The 25,155-nt window shown below is 45.7% G+C and overlaps 2 protein-coding genes across 3 annotated transcripts; one reads left to right on the top strand and one right to left on the bottom strand.

Annotated features, from left to right (window-relative positions):
* The first annotated feature begins 152 nt into the window (after positions 1-152).
* On the top strand, positions 153-20,536 carry COQ5 (coenzyme Q5, methyltransferase). 2 transcript variants are annotated; one of them, XR_014793549.1, is made up of 8 exons: positions 174-399; positions 6,885-7,034; positions 10,318-10,539; positions 15,647-15,753; positions 18,703-18,791; positions 19,562-19,673; positions 19,756-19,922; positions 20,026-20,536. XR_014793549.1 is itself a non-coding variant. In XM_084868367.1 (7 exons), exons 1-7 carry the CDS (start codon positions 198-200, stop codon positions 19,855-19,857), a joined length of 984 nt encoding a protein of 327 aa, XP_084724493.1. In that variant the 5' UTR covers positions 153-197; the 3' UTR covers positions 19,858-20,536. The 2 variants fall into 2 exon arrangements, 1 of the variants encoding a protein (XP_084724493.1); XM_084868367.1 differs by having other exon boundaries at positions 153-399; positions 19,756-20,536.
* A 1,996-nt stretch (positions 20,537-22,532) lies between these two features.
* DYNLL1 (dynein light chain LC8-type 1) lies at positions 22,533-24,921 on the bottom strand. The gene is made up of 3 exons (XM_084868402.1): positions 24,772-24,921; positions 24,410-24,547; positions 22,533-22,957 (listed from the first exon to the last, which is right to left on the bottom strand). The coding sequence occupies exons 2-3, from the start codon at positions 24,539-24,541 to the stop codon at positions 22,820-22,822; spliced, it is 270 nt and encodes an 89-aa protein (XP_084724528.1). The 5' UTR covers positions 24,542-24,547; positions 24,772-24,921; the 3' UTR covers positions 22,533-22,819.
* Between the last annotated feature and the right edge of the window lie 234 nt (positions 24,922-25,155).

Below are 25,155 nucleotides of genomic sequence, written 5' to 3'. Positions count from 1 at the left end.
TGTTCAATTTGGGGAGAGAAAGAAAGGACTTCGAGTACTCAATGACGAAGTAGACTCCGGATTCCAGAGATCATGCCTAACTCCTTAATATCAGGATTCTGGGCGCGTTCGACTAATTATGTCCCTGGTCAGCCGCCGTCAGCCGCCTAGTGACGCAACGTGACGTGTCGCCTGGCTGCGGTCAGCCGACTGTCAAGATGGCGGCCCCCAGCACTCGCGCTCTGTGGGGCTATTGCGGCCGGGGGTGGTCGCGGGCGATGCGGGGCTGCCGGCTCCCCGGGCTCCGTAGCTCCTGGCCAGGGAGTCCGCTGGGCGCGCGGCTCCTGTCCCAAGAGAAGCGGGCATCGGAAACGCACTTCGGGTTTGAGACTGTGTCGGAGGAGGAGAAGGGGGACAAAGGTGAGTGGGGCGAGAGGGCGGGTGGAGGGGAATGACCGCCCGCGGTCTAGCTCCTTTTCCCCAGCTAAGGGTTGATTTAACGTGGAGTTCTGTTAGCTCCGGTGCTGTAGCCCCGAGCCTGACTCTTGCAGGGGTCTTCAAACTACGCCCCGCGGGCCACATGCGGCCCGCAGAGGAGTCTGATCCGGCCCGCCAGGTTTTTTGGGCAGTGAGCGCAGCCGAGGTGTTACAGTAGGAATTAGTAGTTCATATAGTCCGGCCCTCCAGCTCTCTGAGGGACCGTGATCTGGCCCCCACTTTAAAAAGTTTGAGGACCCCTGCCAGAGCTTCCACGCCTCCTCTTTAAAGCGGAGCAATTATCGGAAAATCCCATCGATCTAGCGTTTATAATGTGCCAGGCACCGTGCAGACTTCTTGGTGGTGGGTATTGTTTTCCCCATGTGACCCATGAGGACTCTGAGACTTACAGGTTAATCAAGAACTTGTCTCGTTGAACATAGGAAGTGGTGGAACCATTACTCCAGTTCAGTTTGGTCTGACTACAGAGCCACGTTCTTAACCTCTTGATAATAGAGTAGGTGTGTTGTTGTTTTTTTAATAGAAAAGAAACAGGAAAGTATCTTCTCTGTACTTCAGATTCCAAATTTGCCAAGTAGGAACAATAGTGACACTTCTCTCAGAGTTCTTGTGAGAATTAGATTACTTGACACGTGAAAATTATTTTGAACAATGCCTGACACTGCTTAATTGTTCAACAAATATTAGATATTACTGAGCAGTTTCTTAGCACGGAGACACAGGCCTGGGAAAGGAAAAGAGCAGTTTTTAAACTCCCGCTAACCATTTGCAGTGGCTGTGGTGTTATGCCCATTTTACTGATGGATAGATAGGTCAGGCTCCCAGAGGCCCTTCCCTTAGCCTATGGTCACCCAGGAAACAAGAAAAAGCTTACAGTGCAACTTACCACCCTCTGGAAGGCTGCCAGAGTGTTTTATTCTCACCTCCAGCTTTCCAAGTGTTTAGGTGTACTGTAACTCTTTGAATATTTGATTTAAATTTATTTCATTGTGAATCCCCAGAAAGCTAAGGAACAGTGGCTCATTCATGTTTATATCCTCAGTGCCTGATGTACATTAGAAGTTTTATAACTGCACGTGGAGTGAAATAAGTGGAGCCAAGTTAAACAATAGTAAACATTTATTGAGAGCCTAAAACCTCTTAAGGTACTTTACATTAATTTTTATAAATACAACCCAATGGTTTTATAGATGAAGAAACTGTTGAAACAGAAATATTAAGTCACTTGCCCGAGATTCCCTAATAAGCTACAGAGCTGGCATTTTAATCAGGTGGGTTGCTTCCAAAATGTTAATAATAGACTGTGGGCATTGGCCCAGAAAGCCCACAGTCCGGAGGCTCCTGGAGTGAGATGGTGCCTAGCTAAAACAGCCACCAGGAAATCAATCCGAAACTCCACCAGGTACAACAGAAATGTGAGAAGTCTTTTGTTAGCTGGCCCACAGCCTTTAACAGACTAACAGTTATGTCTCCTTCTCTCTCTCTCTCCAGTGGCTGTAATTTAATTTGGAACATCTATAATTTTTTTTATCACCTATTAGCTTCCTTAGAACCTTAAGCATAAATATCTTAATAAACATAGATAAAATTTAAACTTTTAAATAGGGAGAAGAAGGAAGACACTTTGAACTACTATTGTCAGCCTCTAACCCCATAGTATAATTTAATTTTCAGGATTTTTTTAAAAGATAGATTTTGATAAAGGAATTAAAATTTAAGGGGAACTTTTTATAATCATGAGATGTCTTGAAACAAAATAGAGCGATAATATGTGTCCTTTCAGAGAGATGACTTTTTTTTTTAAGTCAATCTTTATTGTTCATATTATTACAAAGGTTCCTCATTTCTTCCCCCCTCCACCAGGTTCCCACCCCACCCTCTGCCCTTTCCCCACCCCCCATTGTCCTCATCCATAGGTGCACAGTTTATGTTCAGTCTCTTCCCGCACCGCCCACTCCCCTTCTCTCCCCCCTCCCCCCGAATTGTCAGTCAACTCCCCTCCCGTATCTGTGATTCTATTATAATCCACAGTTAATATTGTTCATCAGGTTTTTAATTTCCTTGGTTTTGTTTTTTTTTAATTAATAAACTTTTATATTTTTAAGAATAAAAAAAATAATAATAATATCTAACGTCTGTATTTTGCCTTACATTATATAAACATTTCACACAATGAGAAGCAGGGAGCGGAATTACCCACTGAGCTAAATACAGCTTCCAGATTTAAGACTCAAGATAGAATTACAGGCAGGATGGTAAAAATGACTGTGCAAGCTGAAATCATGCACAGTGATCTTAATAACCAATGGGATTATAATTATTACATGGACTTTAAAAATTATTGAACATCCAAAACTCTTGTGTCAGTTGTAAATGTATAGGGAAATTGAAAGACGTTAAAGTTAATATTTTTCTTTTTTTAAAATATATTTTATTGATTTTTTTACAGAGAGGAAGAGAGAGGGATATAGAGTTAGAAACATCAGCTGCCTCTTGCACACCCCCCACTGGGGACGTGCCTGCAACCAAGGTACATGCCCCTGACCAGAATCGAACCCGGGACCTTTCAGTCCGCAGGCCAACGCTTTATCCACTGAGCCAAACCGGTTTTGGCCTAAAGTTAATATTTCTTTAGCATAATTTATAAATTATCTTAGGCTTAATTTTTAATTCAATTAATAGAATGATTAAATTTCAGTTTAAATTCTTTAATTAAAATTCTAATAACAAATTAGAAACATTGAGAATTAAGTGCCGGGCTCCTCACACGGGCACCACTGCTCACTCAGACAGCTTCCCTGTGAAAGAGGACTAAAGGGTTTCTGGCTCAAGGAACCAAGCAGTCTAGGTGGCCTGCCTCCTTAGGCTTTTATTGGACCAGCAGTTTGAGATAAAGTTTATCTTTTAGATACAGTCAGCGGGTGGGTAATCTTAGGAGCACACGTGTTTACATTTTCCTCTAGGCTAGGGCATCCAGGGATTAAGCATAAGCATCCTGTAAACACCCGGGGTCTGCGGGTGCACAGACTTGTTTGGGAAGGTCAAGGCATAATCAGGGGCGCTGCCTTCGACACTCCCGTCTCCCCTAAGTCGGAATTCCGATAAACAGGGCCGGCACCTTCCATACCCTTCCCTTTTCTCAGAGTCCTCCTTACACCTTTTTCCAGCCAAGTCTCCTGCTCCCCAACCATTAAGTGGTTTTATTCCTTTGTAAAAAAGTTACCAATATTTTGAACAGTGTTCGCTATCTTCTCAGCATTTACTGTACAGTAGGATGAGCATCTTCTCTATGCCTTGGCAAATTGCCATACTCCTTCCAAAGTCCCAATCAGTTTCTAACATTTTCTCCTTTCACTTTCTTTTTTTTAATATATTTTTTATTGATATCAGAGAGGAAGAAAGAAGAAGAGAGAGATAGAAACATCAATGATGAGAGAGAATCATTGATTGGCTGCCTACTGGGATTGAGCCCACAACCCACGCACATGCCCTTGACTAGAATTGAACCCCGGATGCTTAAGTCCGGATGCTCTATCCACTGAGCCAAATCAGCTAGGGCTTATCCTTTCACTTTCAGTCATGAATTATCTCCAAGAATTCCTTTAATGTGAACTTTTTTGCTGGCATCGTTTCCTCTGGGGCATCTCCAACGTTTTCATCACAACCTCATCCTCATTTATGTCAGTGAGCCCATCTCACAGAGATCTGCTGCATCTGGAGGCTCTTGAATGACAGCAGTGTCACATTCAACGGTCAGCCGTTTCTCCTACAACTCCACTGACATCTATTTCTTTTCTTTTTTTTTTAATATATTTTTATTAATTTTTTACAGAGAGGAAGAGAGAGCTGAGCCAAACCGGTTTCGACCATTGACATCTATTTAAATGTCACTTTCACTGTTATCAACATTTTGTTCTTTGCTGCACTTCCGTTTTTGTTGGCAAATTTCCTCTTAATTATCCAGTTTTGTAAAATGCCACGTTTTCAACAGAGATAGGGGGTTAACACAATTACATGCTTTGCTGTCTATGTGTGAACTGAACAAGTGATGTATGGTGACCCACCACTTAACAAACTATGGAAGAAGTTACATGAATGGTTATCTGTCGTGATGCATATTTGTGATTTATATAGTAATTTGTGGACTAAAGAAGTATTAGTGCCGAAACCGGTTTGGCTCAGTGGATAGAGCATCTGCCTGTGGACTGAAAGGTCCCAGGTTCGATTCCGGTCTAGGGCATGTACCTTAATTGCGGGCACGTCCCCAGTGGGGGATGTGCAAGAGGCAGCTGATAGATGTCTCTCTCTCATCGATGTTCCTAACTATCCCTCTCTCTTCCTCTCTGTAAAAAATCAATAAAATATATTTTTAAAAAGTTTAAAATAAATAAATAAATTTTAAAAATCAATAAAATATATTTTAAAAAAAAAGAAGTATTAGTGAACTTTACACTTTATGCAGTTACAGTTAGTATGCCATTGTATTTTTTTAAAAATATATTTTATTGATTTTTTTTTTTTTTTTTTTTTTTTTTTTTTTTACAGAGAGGAAAGGAGAGGGATAGAGAGTTAGAAACATCGATGAGAGAGAATCACTGATCAGCTGCCTCTTGCACACCTCCCACTGGAGATGTGCCCGCAACCCAGGTACATGCCCCTGACCGGAATCGAACCCGGGACCCTTCAGTCTGCAGGCTGACGCTCTATCCACTGAGCCAAACCGGTTTCGGCTGTATTTTTATTTTTTATTTTTTTATTTTTTAATATATTTTATTGATTTTACACAGAGAGGAATTGAGAGGGACAGAGAGTTAGAAACATCGATGAGAGAGAATCATCAATCATCTGCCTCTTGCACACCCCCTACTGGGGATGCACCCGCAACCAAGGTACATGCCCTTGACCGGAATCGAACCCGGGACCCTTCAGTCCGCAGGCCGACGCTCTATCCGCTGAGCCAAACCGGTCCCGGCTCGGCTGTATTTTTAAAATATTATTGGGGGACTGGTATTATTTAACTAAACCATAGTAACTGGAATTCATGCATTTTAGAACCTTGCAAAGCTAGGGGTGGTTATACACAGTGGTTTGAGCCTGTGTTGCTCAACTCCTCAAAAGATGTTCAGAAGGAAAAAGCCTAGCCAGTTTTGCTCAGTGGATAGAGAGTATTGGCCTGAGACTGAAGGGTCCCAGGTTCAATTCGAGTCAATAGCACTTACCTTAATTACAGGTTCCCTGCCCCTGGTTGGGGTGCTTGCAGGAGGCAACCAATTGGTGTGTCTCTCTCATCCCAATGTTTCTCTCTATCCTTCTCTCTCCCTTCCACTTTCTCTAATAATCAATGGAAAAATATCCTCAAGTTAGGATTACAAAAAAAAAAAAAAAAAAAAAAAAAAAAAAGGAAAAAGGAAAAAGCAGACTTGGAGATCCCAGTGTTGAGAATGGGCATTCAGGATTGAGTTGAGGAGGAATTCCGTGGTCGCTGATTCAGCAGAGGACAGTTATGTTTTGGATCTATTTGGTACATCTCATCCGAAAAACTCAGAGCATCTCCCCTTCACTACCTAGTTCAGCCTATGGCAGGGAGGCAGGGAGGGACTGGCACTGGTTTTCTCATCTTATGGGCAGAGGAACTGAGGGGCAGAGAAGTTAAATGTAGCCTGACTCCTAAAGTAAACTCTTTCCAGCTAGCCCAGATTCCACATTCGGCTTGACCCTATGGAGATGATTCACGAGGACCCTCTGCAATGTAACGCAACCCTGATTCACATCTTGCCATCCACCTGCCCCCCAAACTGAGTTTTTTCTCGGTGATACAGGCTGAGATGACCTGAGGCTTTCCTTTCCATTAGCCATGTGTCTTTCTAATGGATTTTGTTGTCTCTTATTATAATAACCATTAGAAAGAATTCCACCATCACCCCTGTCCTCGAAGAAACAGAAATCTATTTAGTACCACATATGTATATGGCATGATTACAAAGTGATGGTCAAAAAGATAACTAAGACAGTAGAGAAGAGGTTGATTTTTTTTTTTTTAAATATATTTTATTGATTTTTTTCAGAGAGGAAGGGACAGGGATAGAGAGTTAGAAACATCAATGAAAGAGAAACACCGATCAGCTGCCTCCTGCACACCCCCTACTGGGGATGTGCCCACAACCAAGGTACATGCCCTTGACCGGAATCGAACCTGGGACCCTTCAGTCCACAGGCCTTTTTGATTTTTGATTTTTTAAATGAAGAAATATAGACCTTTCTAAGAAGAGGTAATGTTGAGCATCATGGCTTAGGTTCGCCCTGAAAAGGCAGGCATTTCAGGGGGCGAAGCTGCCTTCTCTTTCTTTCAGGACTTTTCCAAGTTAATCTCGTCCGTGGCACATTACGTTGTGTTTCTCCCACGTCAGTTTACCAGGTGTTTGAAAGTGTGGCCAAGAAGTATGACGTGATGAATGACATGATGAGTCTTGGCATCCACCGTGTCTGGAAGGACGTGCTGCTCTGGAGAATGCACCCGTTTCCCGGGACCCAGCTCCTCGACGTGGCCGGAGGCACAGGTACTGTCCCTGTCCGTCTCCCGGGTCCGACGTGGCCGGAGGCACAGGTACTGTCCGTGTCCGTCTCCCGGGTCCGACGTGGCCGGAGGCACAGGTACTGTCCGTGTCCGTCTCCCGGGTCCGACGTGGCCGGAGGCACAGGTACTGTCCGTGTCCGTCTCCCGGGTCCGACGTGGCCGGAGGCACAGGTACTGTCCGTGTCCGTCTCCCGGGTCCGACGTGGCCGGAGGCACAGGTACTGTCCGTGTCCGTCTCCCGGGTCCGACGTGGCCGGAGGCACGGGTACTGTCCGTGTCCGTCTCCCGGGTCCGACGTGGCCGGAGGCACAGGTACTGTCCGTGTCCGTCTCCCGGGTCCAACGTGGCCGGAGGCACAGGTACTGTCCGTGTCCGTCTCCCGGGTCCGACGTGGCCGGAGGCACAGGTCCTGTCCGTGTCCGTCTCCCGGGTCCGACGTGGCCGGAGGCACAGGTACTGTCCGTGTCCGTCTCCCGGGTCCGACGTGGCCGGAGGCACGGGTACTGTCCGTGTCCGTCTCCCGGGTCCGACGTGGCCGGAGGCACGGGTACTGTCCGTGTCCGTCTCCCGGGTCCGACGTGGCCGGAGGCACAGGTACTGTCCGTGTCCGTCTCCCGGGTCCAACGTGGCCGGAGGCACAGGTACTGTCCGTGTCCGTCTCCCGGGTCCGACGTGGCCGGAGGCACAGGTCCTGTCCGTGTCCGTCTCCCGGGTCCGACGTGGCCGGAGGCACAGGTCCTGTCCGTGTCCGTCTCCCGGGCTCCACCGCGCCTTCTGCGCCATCGGCGTTGCCTGTTGGAATGAGCTGCCTCGCCTCCCGTTGGCCTGAAGATGGGGGCTGAAAATCAACATGCTTCTGAGAAAGGTGTACTCTTTTATTTTTAATATATTTCATTGATTTTTTACAGAGAGGAAGGGAGAGAGATAGAGAGATAGAAACATCGATGATAGAGAAACACCAATCAGCTGCCTCCTGCACACCCCCAACCGGGGATGTGCCCGCAACCAAGGCACATGCCCTCAACCAGAATCAAACCTGGGACCTCTCAGTCTGCAGGCTGGTGCTCTATCCACTGAGCCAAACCGGTTTCGGCTACTCTTTTTTTCTTTTTTTTTTTTTTAACTCAACGTCAATCAAAGGCACAGAATGTCAGCTTTGTGCCTGTCACTTTTCTAAAATGCACAGATTACAGAGTGAAAAGACCAGTTTTTCACTCCAGTGACATTTTACCATCTAAATGACTTGCCGCCTTCACCATCTTTCTCAGGTTGGGGAGGATGCCTTTATCATATTATATAAGCTTTCTAGGCAGCTTCTCCTGCTTAATCCATTGTCACGCCAGATATCAGCAGCGCATTGGTGTATGCATGCTCCTTTGGTGCACCCTAGACATTAGGGGAAAATATCATGGGTTTCTAAAATGCCTCATGTGATATCATTACATGGCTAATGTGCATATTAAATGTACATTACAATGTATGATATAATGCAGTAGTGTTATTGTACAAACAGAAAATGTTTAATAAATTATAGTAGAATAACCTCCATGTTTGAAACAAACGTGGCTTTGTTGACATGGTCCTCTCCCCAAATGAATCTTAGAAGGCAGGAAAAAAAATTCTGCTCCGTGGAGGACAGACAATTTAGCAGTGTAACAGTTTATTGTAGGATCCCACAGTTACAATTCTAAAAAAATGGCACGAAGATGAAGTTCAGAAGGGGTTCAGTCGGAGCTGCCTACATCTCCAGTGTACCATGAGCAGTAGCATCACTTCATGCTGACAGCTGCCCATGTAGAAAATGTAATTAAAAGGACTTCCCACATGTTTAAAAAGACCTTTAAGAAGATATAGCTCGCCCTAGCCAGTTTGGATCAATGGATAGAGCATCAGCCCGAGGACTGAGCGTCCTGGGTTCTATTCCAGTCAAGGGCATGTGCCTCCGTTGCAAGCTCAATCCCCACCCCTGATGAGGCCGTATGTGGGAGTCATCCAATCAATGTGTCTCTCTCATATCGATGTTTCTCTCTCTGTCTTCCCCCTCCCTTCCACTCTCTAAAAATCAATGGAAAAATATCCGTGGGTGAGGATTAACGAAAACAAACAACCAAGACATAACTATAAATATGCTCACTGCATCATTTTTGTAATACTAAAAAAATTTTTTGAAATAACCAATTTATCCCTCAATAAAGCAACTGCTTTAGCCCTAGCTGTTTTGGCTCAGTGGATAAGAGCGTCAGTCTGTGGACTGAAGGGCCCGGGTTTGATTCCAGTCAAGAGCACATGCCTAGGTTGCGGGTTTGAATCCCTAGTGGGGGCTGTGCAGGAGGCAGCCTATCATTGATTCTGTCTCATCATTGATGTTTCTCTCCCTCCCTCTCCCTTCTTCTCTGAAATCTATAAAAATATATTTTTAAAAAAATGTTATTTCAGAAAGCACTCACTTTGCTGGAACAGTATTTACCTGGCCACATTATTAAACACTCTGATTTTTAGCTTTTAGACTGACCACCAACATAGGGCAGAAGGCTTAATTATAGCTATAAGACAAATAAAACGTCACCAGTTTTGACAGAGTAAAAGTACATAGGATGGAAGATTGAAGGGAACCAAGAGATACTGTCTGTAGTTGACAGAATAAGAAATCAACTATTGATTAGTTTATTATGCTAAGTTACCCAGGTATTATGAGGAATTGTGAAAAGTGATATTGAGCAGAGGCAAGCAGAAATGGGGAACAGGATATCATAAATTTGGTAAGGAAAGAAATAGCTGTAACGTACAGCCGTAACGTAGAAGAAACAGCTAAAGGAGTTGGGAAAGATGGTCTCTGTAGAACTGAACTGGAACAGAGATGGTGATGGGAAAGGGAATTATTGCTTGTAACTAGGTTATTTTCATAAACATTATTAGAAAAAGAGTAGAAGGCTGTACAATAAACTCTGAATACTTGTAATGTCTGGAAACGGTATGGACAGAATGCAATGTTCATGTTTTATTCTAAAAATTGAGATAGTGAGTCTTTTATGGTAAGAATATGTTCATAAAAGAAAAGAAAAGAATATGTCCATCCATTATTTATGCAATTTTTAAATAAAGTTTTCTAAAGAATATTAGGAGTTAAAAAATAGCAGTTACTGTGGAGATGAGAACAAACTTCATTTTCGTACACTCCTCAGCTCCTGCAGCTTGTTGTCGCTTTGGAGTTAGGAAATGCTGGGCTTGTTTTTATGTTTCCATCTTTCCTCCCTGGCTTCCCACAGGTGACATTGCCTTCCGGTTCCTTAATTACATCCAGGCCCAGCATTGGAGAAAGCAGAAGAGGCAGTTAAGGACCCAGCAAAATTTATCCTGGGAAGAAATTGCCCAAAAGTACCAGAATGAAGAGGATTCCTTGAACGGTTCCCATGTCGTGATCTGTGACATCAACAAGGAGATGCTGAAGATTGGAAAGAAGAAAGCCTGTGCCCAAGGATACAAAACTGGCAAGTCCTACAGAAAGTGCGCAGAGGAAATGCTTATTCTATATAATAATCCTATATAATAAAAGGGTAATATGCAAATTGACCAAATGGCTGAACAACTGGTTGCTATGGCATGCACTAACCACCAGGGGGCAGATCCTCAACACAGGAGCTGCCCTCTGGTGGTCAGTGCACTCCCACAGGGGAGCGCTGCTCAGCCACAAGCTGGGTTGACAGCTGGTGAGCGCAGCAGCTGTGGCAGCACTAAGCCACCAGTCAGACTTCCCCCAGGGCTCCTTGACTGCTAAAGGGCGCAGGCCAGGCTGAGGGACCCCCTCTCCTACCCCTGAGTGCATGAATGTCATGCACCGGGCCTCTAGTATGTTTATAAAATAAGATGCAATGGGGGAAATGCTGAAGTGCTTTATTTTTCTGCTTTATTATAGCTACGTAGAAGTTGAAGGTAATCTGTGGGGGTGGATCCGGTTTTATGCACATTATTTCAGCAGCCTGGAGAGTTAGGTTATCAGCCCTATGTGACAGGAAGCTGACTGAGCCCAAAAGGGTTACATATCTTACCCAAGTAACAACTTCAATGGCAGATCTCCCACTGGAGCGGAGGCTTCTGATCTCAGCTCCTGGGCCCTGAGACAGAAGTTTTGCTTTCAATTCCCAGCAGCTTCCCATAACCCCAAATGTCCTGTTCTTGAGCCACTCCACTTCCCTGTTAGCTCTAGGATGGTTTGATGTGAAAGTCGAGAAGGTGCACTGCCCTTAAAAAAGGGGCTTTGCCTTCGGCCACGGGAGTGTAGTTAGCTGCCAGCCTCCAGCTCAGCACCTGCGGGCTCCGCTCGCTTGCCAGGCTGGTCGCTTGTTCCAGGGCCCCTGTCGGTAGGCTGAGGCTTGGGGTCTAACAGGTTTCCCCATCCAGTCTTGCTTCCTCTTCCTTTCATCTCTTTTATCTTTCCCAGGTGCCTCCCCCCAAAGAAATAAAAAAACCTTTTCACTTCATCTCAGCATCAGTTTCTCAGAAGGCCCAACGGATACAGTGAGGAAGCACCTGTAAACAGTACAGCGGGACCTAAAATAAATTTTTTTAAAAATTTTTTTATTGATTTCATAAAGGGATGGAGGGAGAGAAAGAGAGAAACATCAATGATGAGAGAGAATCACTGATAGGCTGCCTCCTGCACACCCCCCACTGGGGATCAAGCCCAAAACGTAGGCATGTGCCTTCATCAGGAATCGACCCGTGACCTCCTGGTTCATAAGTTAATGCTTAACCACTGAGCTACGCTGGCTGGGCTAAAATTTAAAAAAAAATTTTGGTTCAATGTTTTTGTTATAAGAATGATGAGGGAAAAAAGTTTGATTACTGGCCAGGACCACCATCTGTGTAGAGTTGGCATGTTCTCCCCATGTCTGCGTGTTTTCTCCAGGTACTCCAGTTTCCTCCCACACCCCAGAGCTGTGCACGGAGGTGAACTGGCCTGTAATAAATGGTCCCCGTCTGAGTGAGAAAGGGTGTATGAGTGTGCCTGTGATGGAAGGGCGTCCTGCCCAGGGTCAGTTTCTTTCTTTCTTTTCTTTTTCTTTTTTTTTTTTTAATATACTTTATTGATTTTTTAAAATATATATATATTTTATTGATTTTTTACCGAGAGGAAGAGAGAGGGACAGAGAGCCAGAAACATCGATGAGAGAGAATCATTGATCAGCTGCCTCCTGCACACCCCCTACTGGGGATGTTCCTGCAACCAAGGTACATGCCCCTGTCCGGAATCGAACCTGGACCCTTGAGTCCGCAGGCCAATGCTCTATCCACTGAGCCAAACCGCTTAGGGCCCAGGGTCAGTTTCACCTTTCTACCTGAGCTCCCTGGACAGGCTCCAGCCACTTGTGGTCCGAAACTGGAGTAATTAAGTTGGAAAATCATTATCTGATTTGTTTCTACTAATCTTTCTTACATTTATCTAAAGCTCACATTTATTTCATTGTTCAATATTAAAATGGTTTTGAATCTTTCTGTAGAAGTCGGGTGATGTTTTTGTGGCCAGAAAGGTGCCGTAAGGACTTACCTCTCCTATCAGTTGGCCTGTGGTCAGACTGGTTTTCGTTATCCATCGCTTCCCTTGAAGTCATGGTTTCCAAAAACCTTTCGGCGATGTTAGTGAGCATGGACTGTACCCCTAAGCCACAGGACTTCGTAGCAGCTAGGAGACTCTTAGCTCCAGGAAGCCACCGTAACCACAAAACGGGCAATTTGTGGCCTTGCTTAAAGATGTACACTTTAGCTCTAGCTGGTTTGTCTCAGTGGATAGAACGTCAGCCTGTGGACTGAAGAGTCCCAGGTTCGATTCTGGTCGAGGGCACATGCCTAGGTTGCAGCCTCAATCCCAGTGCGGGGCAGCCGATCAATGATTCTCATCATTGATGTTTCTATCTCTCCCTCTCCCTCTCCCTTCCTCTCTGAAATCAATAAATATATATTTTTTAAAAAGATGTACACTTTTGCCGAAGCCGGTTTGGCTCAGTGGTAGAGCGTCGGTCTGCGGACTGAAAGGTCCCGGGTTTTGTTTCTGGTCGAGGGCATGTACATTGGTTGCGGGCACATCCCCGGTAGGGGTTGTGCAAGAGGCAGCTGGTCGATGTTTCTCTCTCATCGACATTTCTAGCTCTCTATCTCTCTCCCTTCCTCTCTGTAAAAAATCAATAAAAAATATATTTAAAAAAAAAAGATGTACACTTTAGAAGCATTTATCTCAGTCTATTCAGGGGGAAAAAAATGTGCATTTTACATTTGGCTTTCTGTTTGTTTTGATATTTTGAAGTACTTTTTCCCCACAATTTTTTCAAGTAGAAGTAGTGAACCTGCAGCCCTAACCGGTCTGGCTCAGTGGATAGAGCGTTGGCCTGCAGACTGAAGGGTCCCAGGTTCGATTCCGGTCAAGGACATGTACCTTGGTTGCAGGCACATCCCCAGCAGGAGGCAGCTGATGTTTCTCTCTCTCCCTTCCTCTCTGTAAAAAATCAATAAGATATATTAAATAAAAATAAAAAGAAGAAGAAGTAGTGATCCTGCAGCTGCACCGTGTTTACCGAGCTTTCCAGAGCCGCCGCTCTGCCCTCCCGTGCTGGAGGCACGGCAGGCAGCACTGCGCGAGGCCGGTGTGCACCAGAGAAAGCCGAGTCCCTCAGGCCATCGCACTTCTCTCCTTCCCACCCCGCACGGAGTGCTGTGGTTATTTTAGCTCAACTCTCTCTCCTCCTCCCCCTCAGAACAGCTGCCTACGCCCGGGCAGCCCACTGGGCCCCAAGACGAAGGGCTCTTTGTCAGCCATCACACTGACCAGGAGGCAGACAGTCCCCAGTGTTGTTAGACAAGGGCACTGTGTTTCCTTACTCCTACTGGAAAACGTGTTTCCTTTCTCTCTGGTGCTCAGCCATACAGAACGGCAACAAAGACAGAAATGATAAGTAATGTTCCATTTCTGGAATCTTCTCTTCTGTAACATAGCTTGCCCTTCAGGCTCTCCCAGCTGCCAAGACTAATCGACCTGCATAGGAGCATTAAATGCTGGATAGTACAATTGTCTTATTGTTATTGTTAATTCTCAACTGGGTATTTTTTCCATTAATTTTTTTTTAGAAAGAACGGAAGGAAGCAGGAGAGACAGAGAGAAACATCAATGTGAGAAAGATGTATCGATTGGTTGCCTCCCACACATACCCTACCTGGGCTGGGGATCCAGCCTGCAACCAAGGTATATGCGCCTGACCCGAATCGAACCTGAGACCCTTCTGTTCTCAGGCCACAATTCTATTTACTGAGCCAAGAAATATATTTTTATTTTATTTTTTACAGAGAGGAAGTGAGAGGGATAGAGAGTTAGAATCATCGATCAGCCGCCTCCTGCACACCTCCTGCCAATATTCCCCTACTGGGGATGTACCTGCAACCAAGGTATATGCTCTTGACTGGAATTGAACCTGGGACCTTTCAGTCTGCAGGCCGATGCTCTATCCACTGAGCCAAACCAACTAGGGCCAGAAAGACTATTTTCATTTGCCTTCCTCTGTAGAGCGTTCCTTTTATGTCATATATTATGTCTAATTCACTGCATAGTGAATCGTGTTCCTGCTGCATCAGGATCCTTAGAGGACATAGCTCTCTGCTATGGGGCGCCCGAAGGTAATTTCTGAATTCGTGACCAGACTTAGGGAATAGACACTGATTGGCTAAGACTCTGATAGAATCAATATAGCAATGCTAAATTCTGTACTTGGAGTACTTCCAGTGACCCTCTGAGGTAGATATTATTGTTAACTCCGATTTATAGATGAGGAAACTGAGGCAGAGTAGTTTTCTGAAGATCATACAGCTAATAAATGGTGAAGCCAATGTGGCTCAGTGATTGAGCATCACAGCTATGAACCAAGTCACGGTTTAATTCCTGGGCAGGGCACATGCCTGGGTTTCAGGCTTGATCCCCAGTAGGGGGCGTGCAGGAGGCAGCTGATAAATGATTGTTTCTCGTCATTGATGTTTCTCTCTCTCTTCCTCTCTGAAATCAATAAGAATATATTTAAATAAGTGGTGAAGCTGGAATTAGAACGTAGGCAGTCTAACCCCAGGATCTGGGCTCCTAACCACAGTACACCATACAAAACACTTAGCCAAGTGAGAACTGCTTGACGGTGTCAGGTTTCACTTGGGGTCTTGGGCGAAGGACTTTTCCTAAACTTCAAGGACACCAGCTTCAACTTCTCAGGATTAGAGGTCACCCATGAAGAGGGTGGCCAGGAATCCAAGGGTGTGCGATGTTTTCTGACACCAAATGGGATGTCTGCTCATCACCAAACGGTTCTCCAATTCTTCTACACCAAAGTAGGTGTCTGACAGTTCAGTTCCATTCTGACACGTAACTACAAGAGTTAGCACCAGATTCAGCATGTTTAAGGGCTCAGCCCCACAAAACTGCCCTCACTTCAGAAGCCGCAAGCAGGGTGTCCAGGCTGTCCAGCTTCTGCCTGGAGGGTTCCGAAGCCGCCTCCACAGGTTTGGCAATTCCCTGGGTGCAGGAGAGACAGCTACCAGACCAAGACGAAAACTCATTTTCTCTTTCAGGACTCGCTTGGGTGTTGGGAGATGCTGAAGAACTGCCCTTTGATGAAGACAAGTTTGATGTTTACACCATCGCCTTTGGGATCCGGAACGTCACCCACATGGACCGGGTACGAATGGCTGCATCTCGGGGTATTGGCTCTGGTGTGGCTCCACGGTGAATGAAGAAGGATGAGATTCTTCTCTGGGCTCGGATCTTGAGTGGAATGACTGTTGCAGAGTCAGGGGCCTCCATCCTTTAAGTTGCCAATGTTCCTACTCAAAATTGATAAGGACCAAGTAGAGCAGATGCCAGAGAAGCCTTTGTTGCGTGGGTTGGTATTTCTTTCTTTAGACTGTCAGTCTCGCTCTGAGGTTTCATCCGTTTCCTCTCACTTGTGAAGCCATCCGACCCTGAGAGTTTGCAGAAGCTTAGCTGCATTTCTGAGGTTGACGCAGAAACAAGCACTTGAACACTATTTTGGCAGAAGGTAGCTGTAGACTCATGGATCCTCTATAGAGAGAAGGGAATGTGCAGAGAGAAGGGAATGTAAAATTGCTTAATCTGATGCAACTCTTTATTTCTACTTTAGCATTTGAAGACAATGTACAAGGCATCAGTTTCGGTTCAGTAATATGGGCTCCAGTTACCTGATTCTTCTGCTTTGGCTGAGACACCCTTTATGGTGGTCTTTAGCTTTTTAGCTTGGTTTTTGTGACCTGTCTGTGTCTGTAGTCAGTTTATTATTTCTTTTCATTAAAAAGAAGTGGAATAGTCCTAGCTGATTTGGCTCAGTAGATAAGAGTGTCAGCCTGTGGACTAAAGGGTCCCGGGTTCGATTCTAGTCAAGGGCACATGCTTGGGGTTGTGGTCTTGATCTCCAGTAGTGGGGGTGCTGGAGGCAGCCAATTGATGATTCATCATTGATGTTTCTGTCTCTCCTCTTCCTCTCTGGAATTTATATATATATATATATATATATATATATATATATATATATATATATATATATATATGGAGTATATATCTTGATATATTTTGGAGATTTTTCCATGTCAGTGCATAAAGAACATGGCACTTCCTTTTTCCGATAGCTGCATGGATTCCATTTGCATAGAAGTTTCATCATTTAACCAGTCTCATTAATGGCTAAGATGCTTCTAATCTTGTGCTGTTCAAATAGTGCTGCATGTCATTTCCATAGTAGAAGCATTTCTGTGAGATAGATTCATTAATGTAAAATTGCTTGATCAAAGAGAATATGCATTGTGATTTTGATCACCAAAAATTGCCCTTGGTGGGGGTTGTACCAATCTGAGTCTGTATAAATCAAGTAAGCTTCTCTTTTATATATACACTAGAGGCCCAATGCACAGATTTGTGCATGGGTGGGGTTCCTCGGCCTGGCTGGCAATTGGGGCCTATGGGGCAGGGGGCGGGGAGGGGGGGGGGGGCCTCTGGCTGGCCAGGGGGAGGGACCACAGAGGTTGGCCCAAACAGGAAATTGGCTGTGGGAGCGCACTGACCACCAGGGGGCAGCTCCTACGTTGAGGAGTTAGTGCCCATCATAGCAACGGGTCAACTGGTTGTTCAGTCATTCAGTAGCTTAGGATTTTATATATAGAGAGAGATGTTTTATATATATATATATATATATATATATATATATATATATACACACACACATATATATATATGTATGTATGTATGTATGTATATATGTATGTATTAGTACCAGGTGCACAGGTTTGTGCACATTGAAAGGAAATTAATTAGGAGAAATATTTTAATATCATTATTCATCCTTTCTCTATAATAGAAGTGTCAACCAAATTCACAATTGACAGTGATGGATCAAAACACACGCATGCAATTGGCGCCAGCAAGAGCTTTATATGTATCATGCATGCACGAGTCAACTTAGCCTTTTATAGATATAGAATAAACTTGCTAAATTAGACCTGCTTTCTGATGTAGCTAAACTTTTCCAGCCCAGTGAAGCACCTCAACTTCTCTTTAATGTAATTGTCAGCAACACAGCAGTAAATAGCAACATGAAGCAGATTATTATTGTAGATCACACAGGGAGAACAAATGCTAAAATATTTAACTGCAGCAGTGTTTGACTATATTCTAAAGTCATTTTCAAAGTCCATCATCTCTTACTTCTTTTCAGTCGGGTCAAGTTTCTAAGCTTTCTAAATCTCTGTTTTCTGGCTAATGAAAAGAAAATTCCACTGAATCTCTGTCTACCTACTCCAGGACTTCTGAGAAGATCAAATGAGATGAGGCACGGGAAAATGCTTCACAGACATTAGGTTAAAGTGTGAAATGTTTCCACCTGGCTATAAAGCAAGTCGTGTTCTTGGGCTGAAGAAACTCCAAGGAGGCTAGTGGCTCGGGAGAAGAAGCCAGGCGTTGCTATGTGACATCATTACTCAGTGCCCACCGCAATGGGCTGTGGGCTGCATTTTGCGCCATGGGGTCTTGGCAGTGTTGGCTGCTATTTGGTGGGCTGTCACTCTGGTCTGGTGGCAGGGCCTGTGTCCCATTTGGGAAAAGCCGAGAGTTGCTTTGTGGGCATCAGGTCCGTGGTGCCATCTCTTTGTAAATGGCCAGTGTGGGTCACGGCAGCTCCTGGTGGTCAGTGTGCATCATAGCGACCAGTCAGGGGGACACTTAACATATTGGCCTTTTATATATATAGATATTTTATTGATTTCAGAGAGGAAGGGAGAGGGAGAGAGAGAAACATTAATGATGAGAGAGAATCAAGCCTGCAACCAGGGCATGTGCCCTTAACCGGAATCAAACCCGAGACCCTTCAGTCCGAACACTAACACTCTATTCACTAAGCCACACCAGCTAGGCTCAAGTAATCTCCTCATGAGCAACAGAAAACCTATAAAATATAGGGTGTTATAGGGTTATTTCTGCTGTTACATCTTCTCAACTGAGAATGAACAAAGGATCAGTGGGACATAACTTGTAATGTCCACAGAAGCTAAAGCTGCCTGGGCCTCCTGGGACGGAGTGAGTCTGCTGAGGAATGTGTCCTTCTGCTCCTTTTCTCACTCAGGCGCTCCAGGAAGCTCATCGGGTCCTGAAACCAGGAGGACGGTTTCTCTGCCTGGAGTTCAGCCAAGTGGACAATCCCCTTGTATCCAAGTTGGTATTGTTACCAGGGCTTGATTCTCATTGTGTAGCCAGGGGTTCCCATTCCAAAGTGTACAGGAAGTAGCCGGTAAGCAGGAAGCGTGAACCTCGCAGCCTCTCCTGAATGCAAACATCTAGGCCGGGGCAGTCTCACACCAGCAGCCGGAGGCCTCAGGCTGTCCACAGGTTTTGAGTCCTGGCATTTTAATAAGTTGGTTTAGATGTTCATATTTAAAATTCATAAAAGTTTACATAAAAATCTGGATTTTCAGCTTCACCTGAGAAGTCAGAAAACATAGCGACCCCGGATAGGCCGTATTCCCACATGGCCACGGTCAGAGCTGAGCAGCAACCACCCCTTCTCCCCTTTTACGGCACCTCCTAACTACCTGTCACCGCACCCTTATCGCTCCCCACGGACCTTGCACCTGGACACTTCGCTTAGTTTGGGAACTTGCTTGACCCTCTAGGCCAGCGGTTCTCAGCCTTCCTAATGCTGCGACCCACAGGTTGAGAACCGCCAGCAGGGTCACCTAAGACCATCGGAAAACACAGATATTTACATTACATATCAGTAGCAAAATTACAGTTATGAAGTAGCATCGAAAATAATTTTATGGTTGGGGGTCACCACGACATGAGGAGCTGTATTAAAGGGCCGCGGCATTAGGAAGGTTGAGAACCACCGCTCTAGGCATCTGAGTTTGTGACCCCGGGCTTAGACCCTCTTGCTTCTCACCAAGGGGCATGTTCTAACCTTAATCTTTTGCCTTTTTGTCTAGGCTTTATGATCTCTACAGCTTCCAGGTTATTCCTGTCCTGGGCGAGGTTATTGCAGGAAACTGGAAGTCCTACCAGTACCTTGTAGAGAGTATTCGACAGTTCCCAGCTCAGGTACAAAACTCCCGTAACTTATGCCAAAGGCCTGACAGGTGACCTCGAGGTGATGCTTGCCATGTCTCCCTTTGTGTTTTAGGAGGAGTTCAAGGAGATGATAGAAGATGCGGGTTTTCAGAAAGTGACTTACGAAAGCCTGTCATCGGGCATCGTGGCCATCCACTCCGGCTTCAAACTGTAATCGTCACCCCCTGGAGCATGAGCCACGCATCCTGTCAGAAGCCGCAGCTCAGGATAGTCAGGCTGGTGAGCCGGCAGCACAACGTCTCCTCTTAAGGAGATGTGCTTTGGGCTCATGTTCCCATGTGACCGATCCCAAAGAAGAAACAAATCTGTCACTTGATTTCAGCTTTCACTGGGAACTGCTTCCTGCAGGCCTTCTCCCGAGGGATCCTGCCTGTAGTTTTTGCTCCGTTCCTGCTCCGTCCTCAGCTGCGCAGTGTGTGGGGTAAAGCCAGCACTAACGCTCAGTTTAGAGTGTGTTTGGAGTTTCTCTGCTGGCTCTGACTTCCAGGAGGACAGTGGATCATTTGAATCTAATGATTTGAACCAGAAAACTTCCTAACTACCTGAGTCAGCCTTTCAGCCTAGGACTGGTTAAGGGCCAAAGCCAAGGCCTGTCAGCGCTAACAATCACAACTAGAATTATGTACTGAACCACTAAATGACTTTACAATTTGTATGGTATTTGTAAATCTTTTCTTGGAAATACATTCATTTGATGTTACCAAAGCCACTGTTGTTCCCTGTGCCTATCATGGAGAAAACAAATCCAGAAAACTCCTCTTTAATGTCTTAGAAATCTTTGTCAGGATATATTTGAAGAAAGGATTTTATAGTAAAAAAATGTCTGAAAAGTATTTATCTGGCCTAACCTCCTCCAGTACTCGGGGGCAGAGCTCCTGTATCCTTAATGTAGTAATTGATGTTAAAAATGAGGCCCTATTTTTTATGTGGATAAAGCTTAAGGTTCATATGGGACCTTGCTAAGAAATTGCAGAAACCAACCTGCGAGTTGGCTGGCACTTTAATTGTAAGTAACTGAGATCTGGGCTATTGGAACAGGCTGCCCCTTGTCCGAGCACAGTAGGGGTCATTTATGTGCCTTCCCTATAGCTTTCAGATATAGCTGTCTGTATGCAACTATCTCAAAGACAAAGACAGCAACTAAGCACTCAATAAAATGATAACCCTGCCGAAACCGGTTTAGCTCAGTGGATAGAGCGTCGGTCTGCGGACTGAAAGGTCCCAGGTTCGATTCCGGTCAAGGGCATGTACATTGGTTGTGGGCACATCCCCAGTAGGGGGTGTGCAGGAGGCAGCTGGTCGATGATTCTCTCTCATCGACATTTCTAGCTCTCTATCCCTCTTCCTTCCTCTCTGTGAAAAATCAATAAAATATATTAAAAAAAAAAAAAAAAAAGATAACCCTTATACAAACTTTAGCTTACTCCTCCCCACACCCCCCAAGCTGGAGCCTATGGGCCTTTGAAATTAACAAGGAGCAGGCACTAGAGGGAACTTCATAAAACATCAACCCAGTCCTATTCCACAGCAATGTGGTTTCTTCACATCTTAATAAAAAAAAAAAAAGGGATAATGCTGTAACCGGGTTGGCTCAGTGGATAGAGTGTCAGCCTGTGGACTGAAGGGTCCCAGGTTTGATTCCCGTCAAGGGCATGTACCTTGGTTGCATGCACATCCCCATTGGGGAGTGTGCAGAAGGCAGCTGACCGATGTTTCTCTCTCATTGATGTTTCTCTCTATATCTCTCCCTTTCTCTCTGTAAAACATCTATATACGTATATATATATATATATATATATATATATTTTTTTTTTTTTTTTTTTAATTTGATAGGGGAGAGAAAAAAACTGGTCTTAAAATTGATAGCAGGAAACCTTTAATGATGGCTATACTTACCCACTTTTAACTGGGTCTTTTAATGGAAACTTCAATTTACATTTAATTGGGTTTCTGACCACAACTAGTTCAAGCACTGCACAGCAGGCTTACACATTTAAATTCCTGCAGACTTTATAATCACAAGGAAGGCTGCTGCTCAAAAACTTTCCCTTTTAAAACCACCTTTAATCTTTACACTTACAGTATCCTTTTGGAGCCTGGCAGGGGAGGGGAATAGCCCAGAGACTAAGTTTCTCATTACCTCGATACCAGCTTATTTTAACGTTTTACAGCCATGGAAAGCTTATACCAATAGTAACACCATTTTGTTTTTCAGAGAGGAAGGGAGAGGCAGAAACATTGATGATGAGAATCACTGATCGGCTGCCTTCTACAGTCCCCACACTGGGCATTGAGCCAGCAACCCTGGCAGGTGCCTGATGGGGAATTGAACCAACACCTCCTAGTTCATGGGTCAACACTCAACCACTGAGCCATGCCAGCCGGGCTCTATATCAGCATCTTTTAACAAAATGAGCACCTAAACACAGTATTTACCAGGTCAGCAATAAGACTTAACCTGTTTCTGACATGCACTTCTGAGTATTCTGTCATGCATAACAGAAACGGAGTAGGCTAGCCCTGGCTCGTTTGGTTCAGTGGAGAGAGCGTCCGGGTCCACTTCTGGTCAAGGACACAAGCCCAGGTTTGGGGCTCAATCCCGTGTGGGGCATGCAGGAGGCAGCCAAGCAATGATCTCTCATCATTGATGTTTCTCTCCTTCTCCCTTCCTCTCTGAGATCAATAAAGACATATTAAAAATAAAACATAAGCTGAAGAGGCCAATCTACTATATTCTACAGATACTTACTTCAGGGACTCACCCCAATAACCGAGATGGCTATTAGCCACCTTCAACACTAGATTAGTTGAACAAATTATAACACACAGTTCTCCGACAAATTTTATTTTGGGAAAGGAATGGATTTTGAGGAGAAAAAAACATGGGGCAGAGAGGTATGGAATAGAAAATAAATACAAATGTAAGCTTCTTTGCTAATTGTTTTATAACAACAGATGAGTACAGCGAATACCCTGTACGAAACAACACAATAAAGGTTCAAGATCAAGGTGTTCCCTTCGGCAAGGCTCCAGACTCTCAGTCTCTGGTATTTGGAATTTAGGCTGCAATCCTTATTTTTGGATGGATCACTGGGTGTGTGGGACAGTCCATGCTTTCAACCAGATTTGAACAGAAGAATGGCCACTTGGCCCAGGTAGAAGTAGATGAAGTGTTTGGTTTCATGTGTCACGTAACTACCGAAGTTCCTCCCCACGATGCAGTGCCAGGTGGGGTTGTACTTCTTGTCAAACTCCTGGGGGAGGGGGGAGGGGAGAAAAAGAAGACTAGAATGTTAGTGCTAAATCAGAGGTCAGAGCCTGCTGGGGCAGAGGGGAGGAACGTTAGCATCTGCAAATTCTTAGAATGAAAGAATGTTTCCCAGCTCCAAGTCGCCTACATGGTGCATTAATGCAAACATGCTTGCAGTCTGCGCTGAGCTGGAGAAGGGGGCTGGGCTGTAAAAGGCAGAAAGGCAGCCTCAAAGACTGAGCACTTTGTTACGGCAATTCCACCTTTAAAGCTTCCATGTAACCACAGTTCTCGTTTATCTTATATGTAAACAGAATAATCCTTCTATATGTCATGCACCCCCAAATGTAAGAAAATGGTAAATGTTTAGCTCAAAATACCCCATTATAACTCATTTCCTTAACTGCACTCCAGTATCTCTGATATGGGGACAAAGTCTCAATTCGCACCACTGTGGATCAAAAATTTAAAGAGACATTTAGCATGCCACTACTCCTATAAAAAGAATGCTGGAAACAGAATCTGACAACCACCTGGCCAAATTTTATCCTAACTGTAATTTCAACAGCCCTCCTTATCACGTCCATCTTGATGCTGATACACCACCTGGTCCACAAGGACAGCAAGCTGCGGCATCCCTTTCCATTTTCCCGACCCCAAGGGGTTTGAGAACTAACTAGAAAGCCCCTGTTAATTTTTCACTAGGTGACTAAACAGGCGCCAAAGCTAACCCTTATCTGTAAAATTATTAAAAGTCCGCGGTTTGGCTACTCTTATCTTGGGTGCAGCATTCTCCTTTTAGATTGAGGAGAATAACATTCTCACTGCGTCTGTCAAAAAATGGTATTTATTTCTATTCCATCTGAAGCCTATCTTCCTATTCCCAACTGAACCCTGTCACAGCTTAGGTGGCCCCTTTCCTTCCCTTCCAGAAGGCATAGCTGGAGAAGTTAGCAGTTCTGCCAGCTTTCTACAGACTGTCATTTACCAAGCCCCCTCCCCAGCCCCCAACCACCACCACCAGCACCACCCACTTTCATCTGCGCCTGAACTCCGCGCTGGAAGGCTGGCACGCTCTCCCTCCGGCTGGCTGGCTGGCTGCACCCACGCAGCTCCCCCCGCGAGCACCCAGATGGATCTTCCGCGCAGAAGTCGTGCAGAAGGGGGGAACCGCTGCTCCCTGCGCTTAGAAACCGTTGCTAGGTGGCGCTTTCCCCCCGCGGAGATGGATAATAAAAAATTAAAAAAAAAAACTTGGGGCGCCGAGGCTCTGGTCTTCCCAAGAGGAGCACAAAATTCACTTGCATTCTTTCTGGAAAACTCTACACCCAAGCTGCCCTGCGTGCCCTCGTGGGCGGCTGCCAGGCGCCCTGGGGATGCATGACCCGGACAAGAAGTTGTGGCTCCCGCCGGCTGTGCGCAGTCAGCCCGAGCCCCTCCCGTGCCCCCGCCTCACCTTCTTAATATGGGCCGCAATGTCCTTTTCTATGTTGTATTTCTCCAGTGCCTGAGTAGCACATTCCACGGAGTCCTGTTGCATCTCCTCCGACATGTCGGCATTTTTGATCACCGCCTTTCGGTCGCACATGGTTACCTGAGGAAGGAGACCCAAGCGAGGGGTGAGGAGCTGGGGGGCAGGGGGTGTGGACTGCGCCTGCGATGCACCAGCTCCCCCGCCCGTCCGCGCGTCCCACGCCATCCCGGATGACGCCCCCCGCCCCACTGCTCAGGGAGGCGGGCCGCGCGATCCACCAGCGGGAGGACTCCAGCGGGTACAGAACCAGGTAGCGAACCCCCCTGAGCCCCCCAGTCTCTCACGGTGGAGCAGCGGCTGGCCGACTGCAACAGTCTCCTGGGGGAGGGGCTGGCGAGGCTCAGACCCAGCTGGCGAAGGCGTCGCTACAGAGTCCGTGGCGCATCTGAGCCCCACAGCAGCCGCCGCCGCCTAGAGCCTAGGCTCCGCCCTGCTCCTGGAGACTCCGCCCCCAAGACATTCCTACTGGCTTGCCGCAGCCCTCCGGGCTCTCCCATTGGCCCATGGGCTCGCTTCCCTCAGGATCTTTCTCCAGCATTTTGTTGCAGCCCACAATGCACTGCTCGTGGCGTCTGTTGCCCCGGCAATAAGCTGGGCTGCACGCGTTGAGGCCCGCACACCCCGAAGGTGGAGCTGGGGCGCGCAATGGAGAACCACCCAGCGGCTAG

This window comes from Pipistrellus hanaki, assembly GCF_964339955.1.
Source record: "Pipistrellus hanaki genome assembly, chromosome: 19".
In the NCBI taxonomy this organism is placed as follows: Eukaryota; Metazoa; Chordata; class Mammalia; order Chiroptera; family Vespertilionidae; genus Pipistrellus; species Pipistrellus hanaki.
This window is presented reverse-complemented; position numbering and strand designations above follow the sequence as displayed.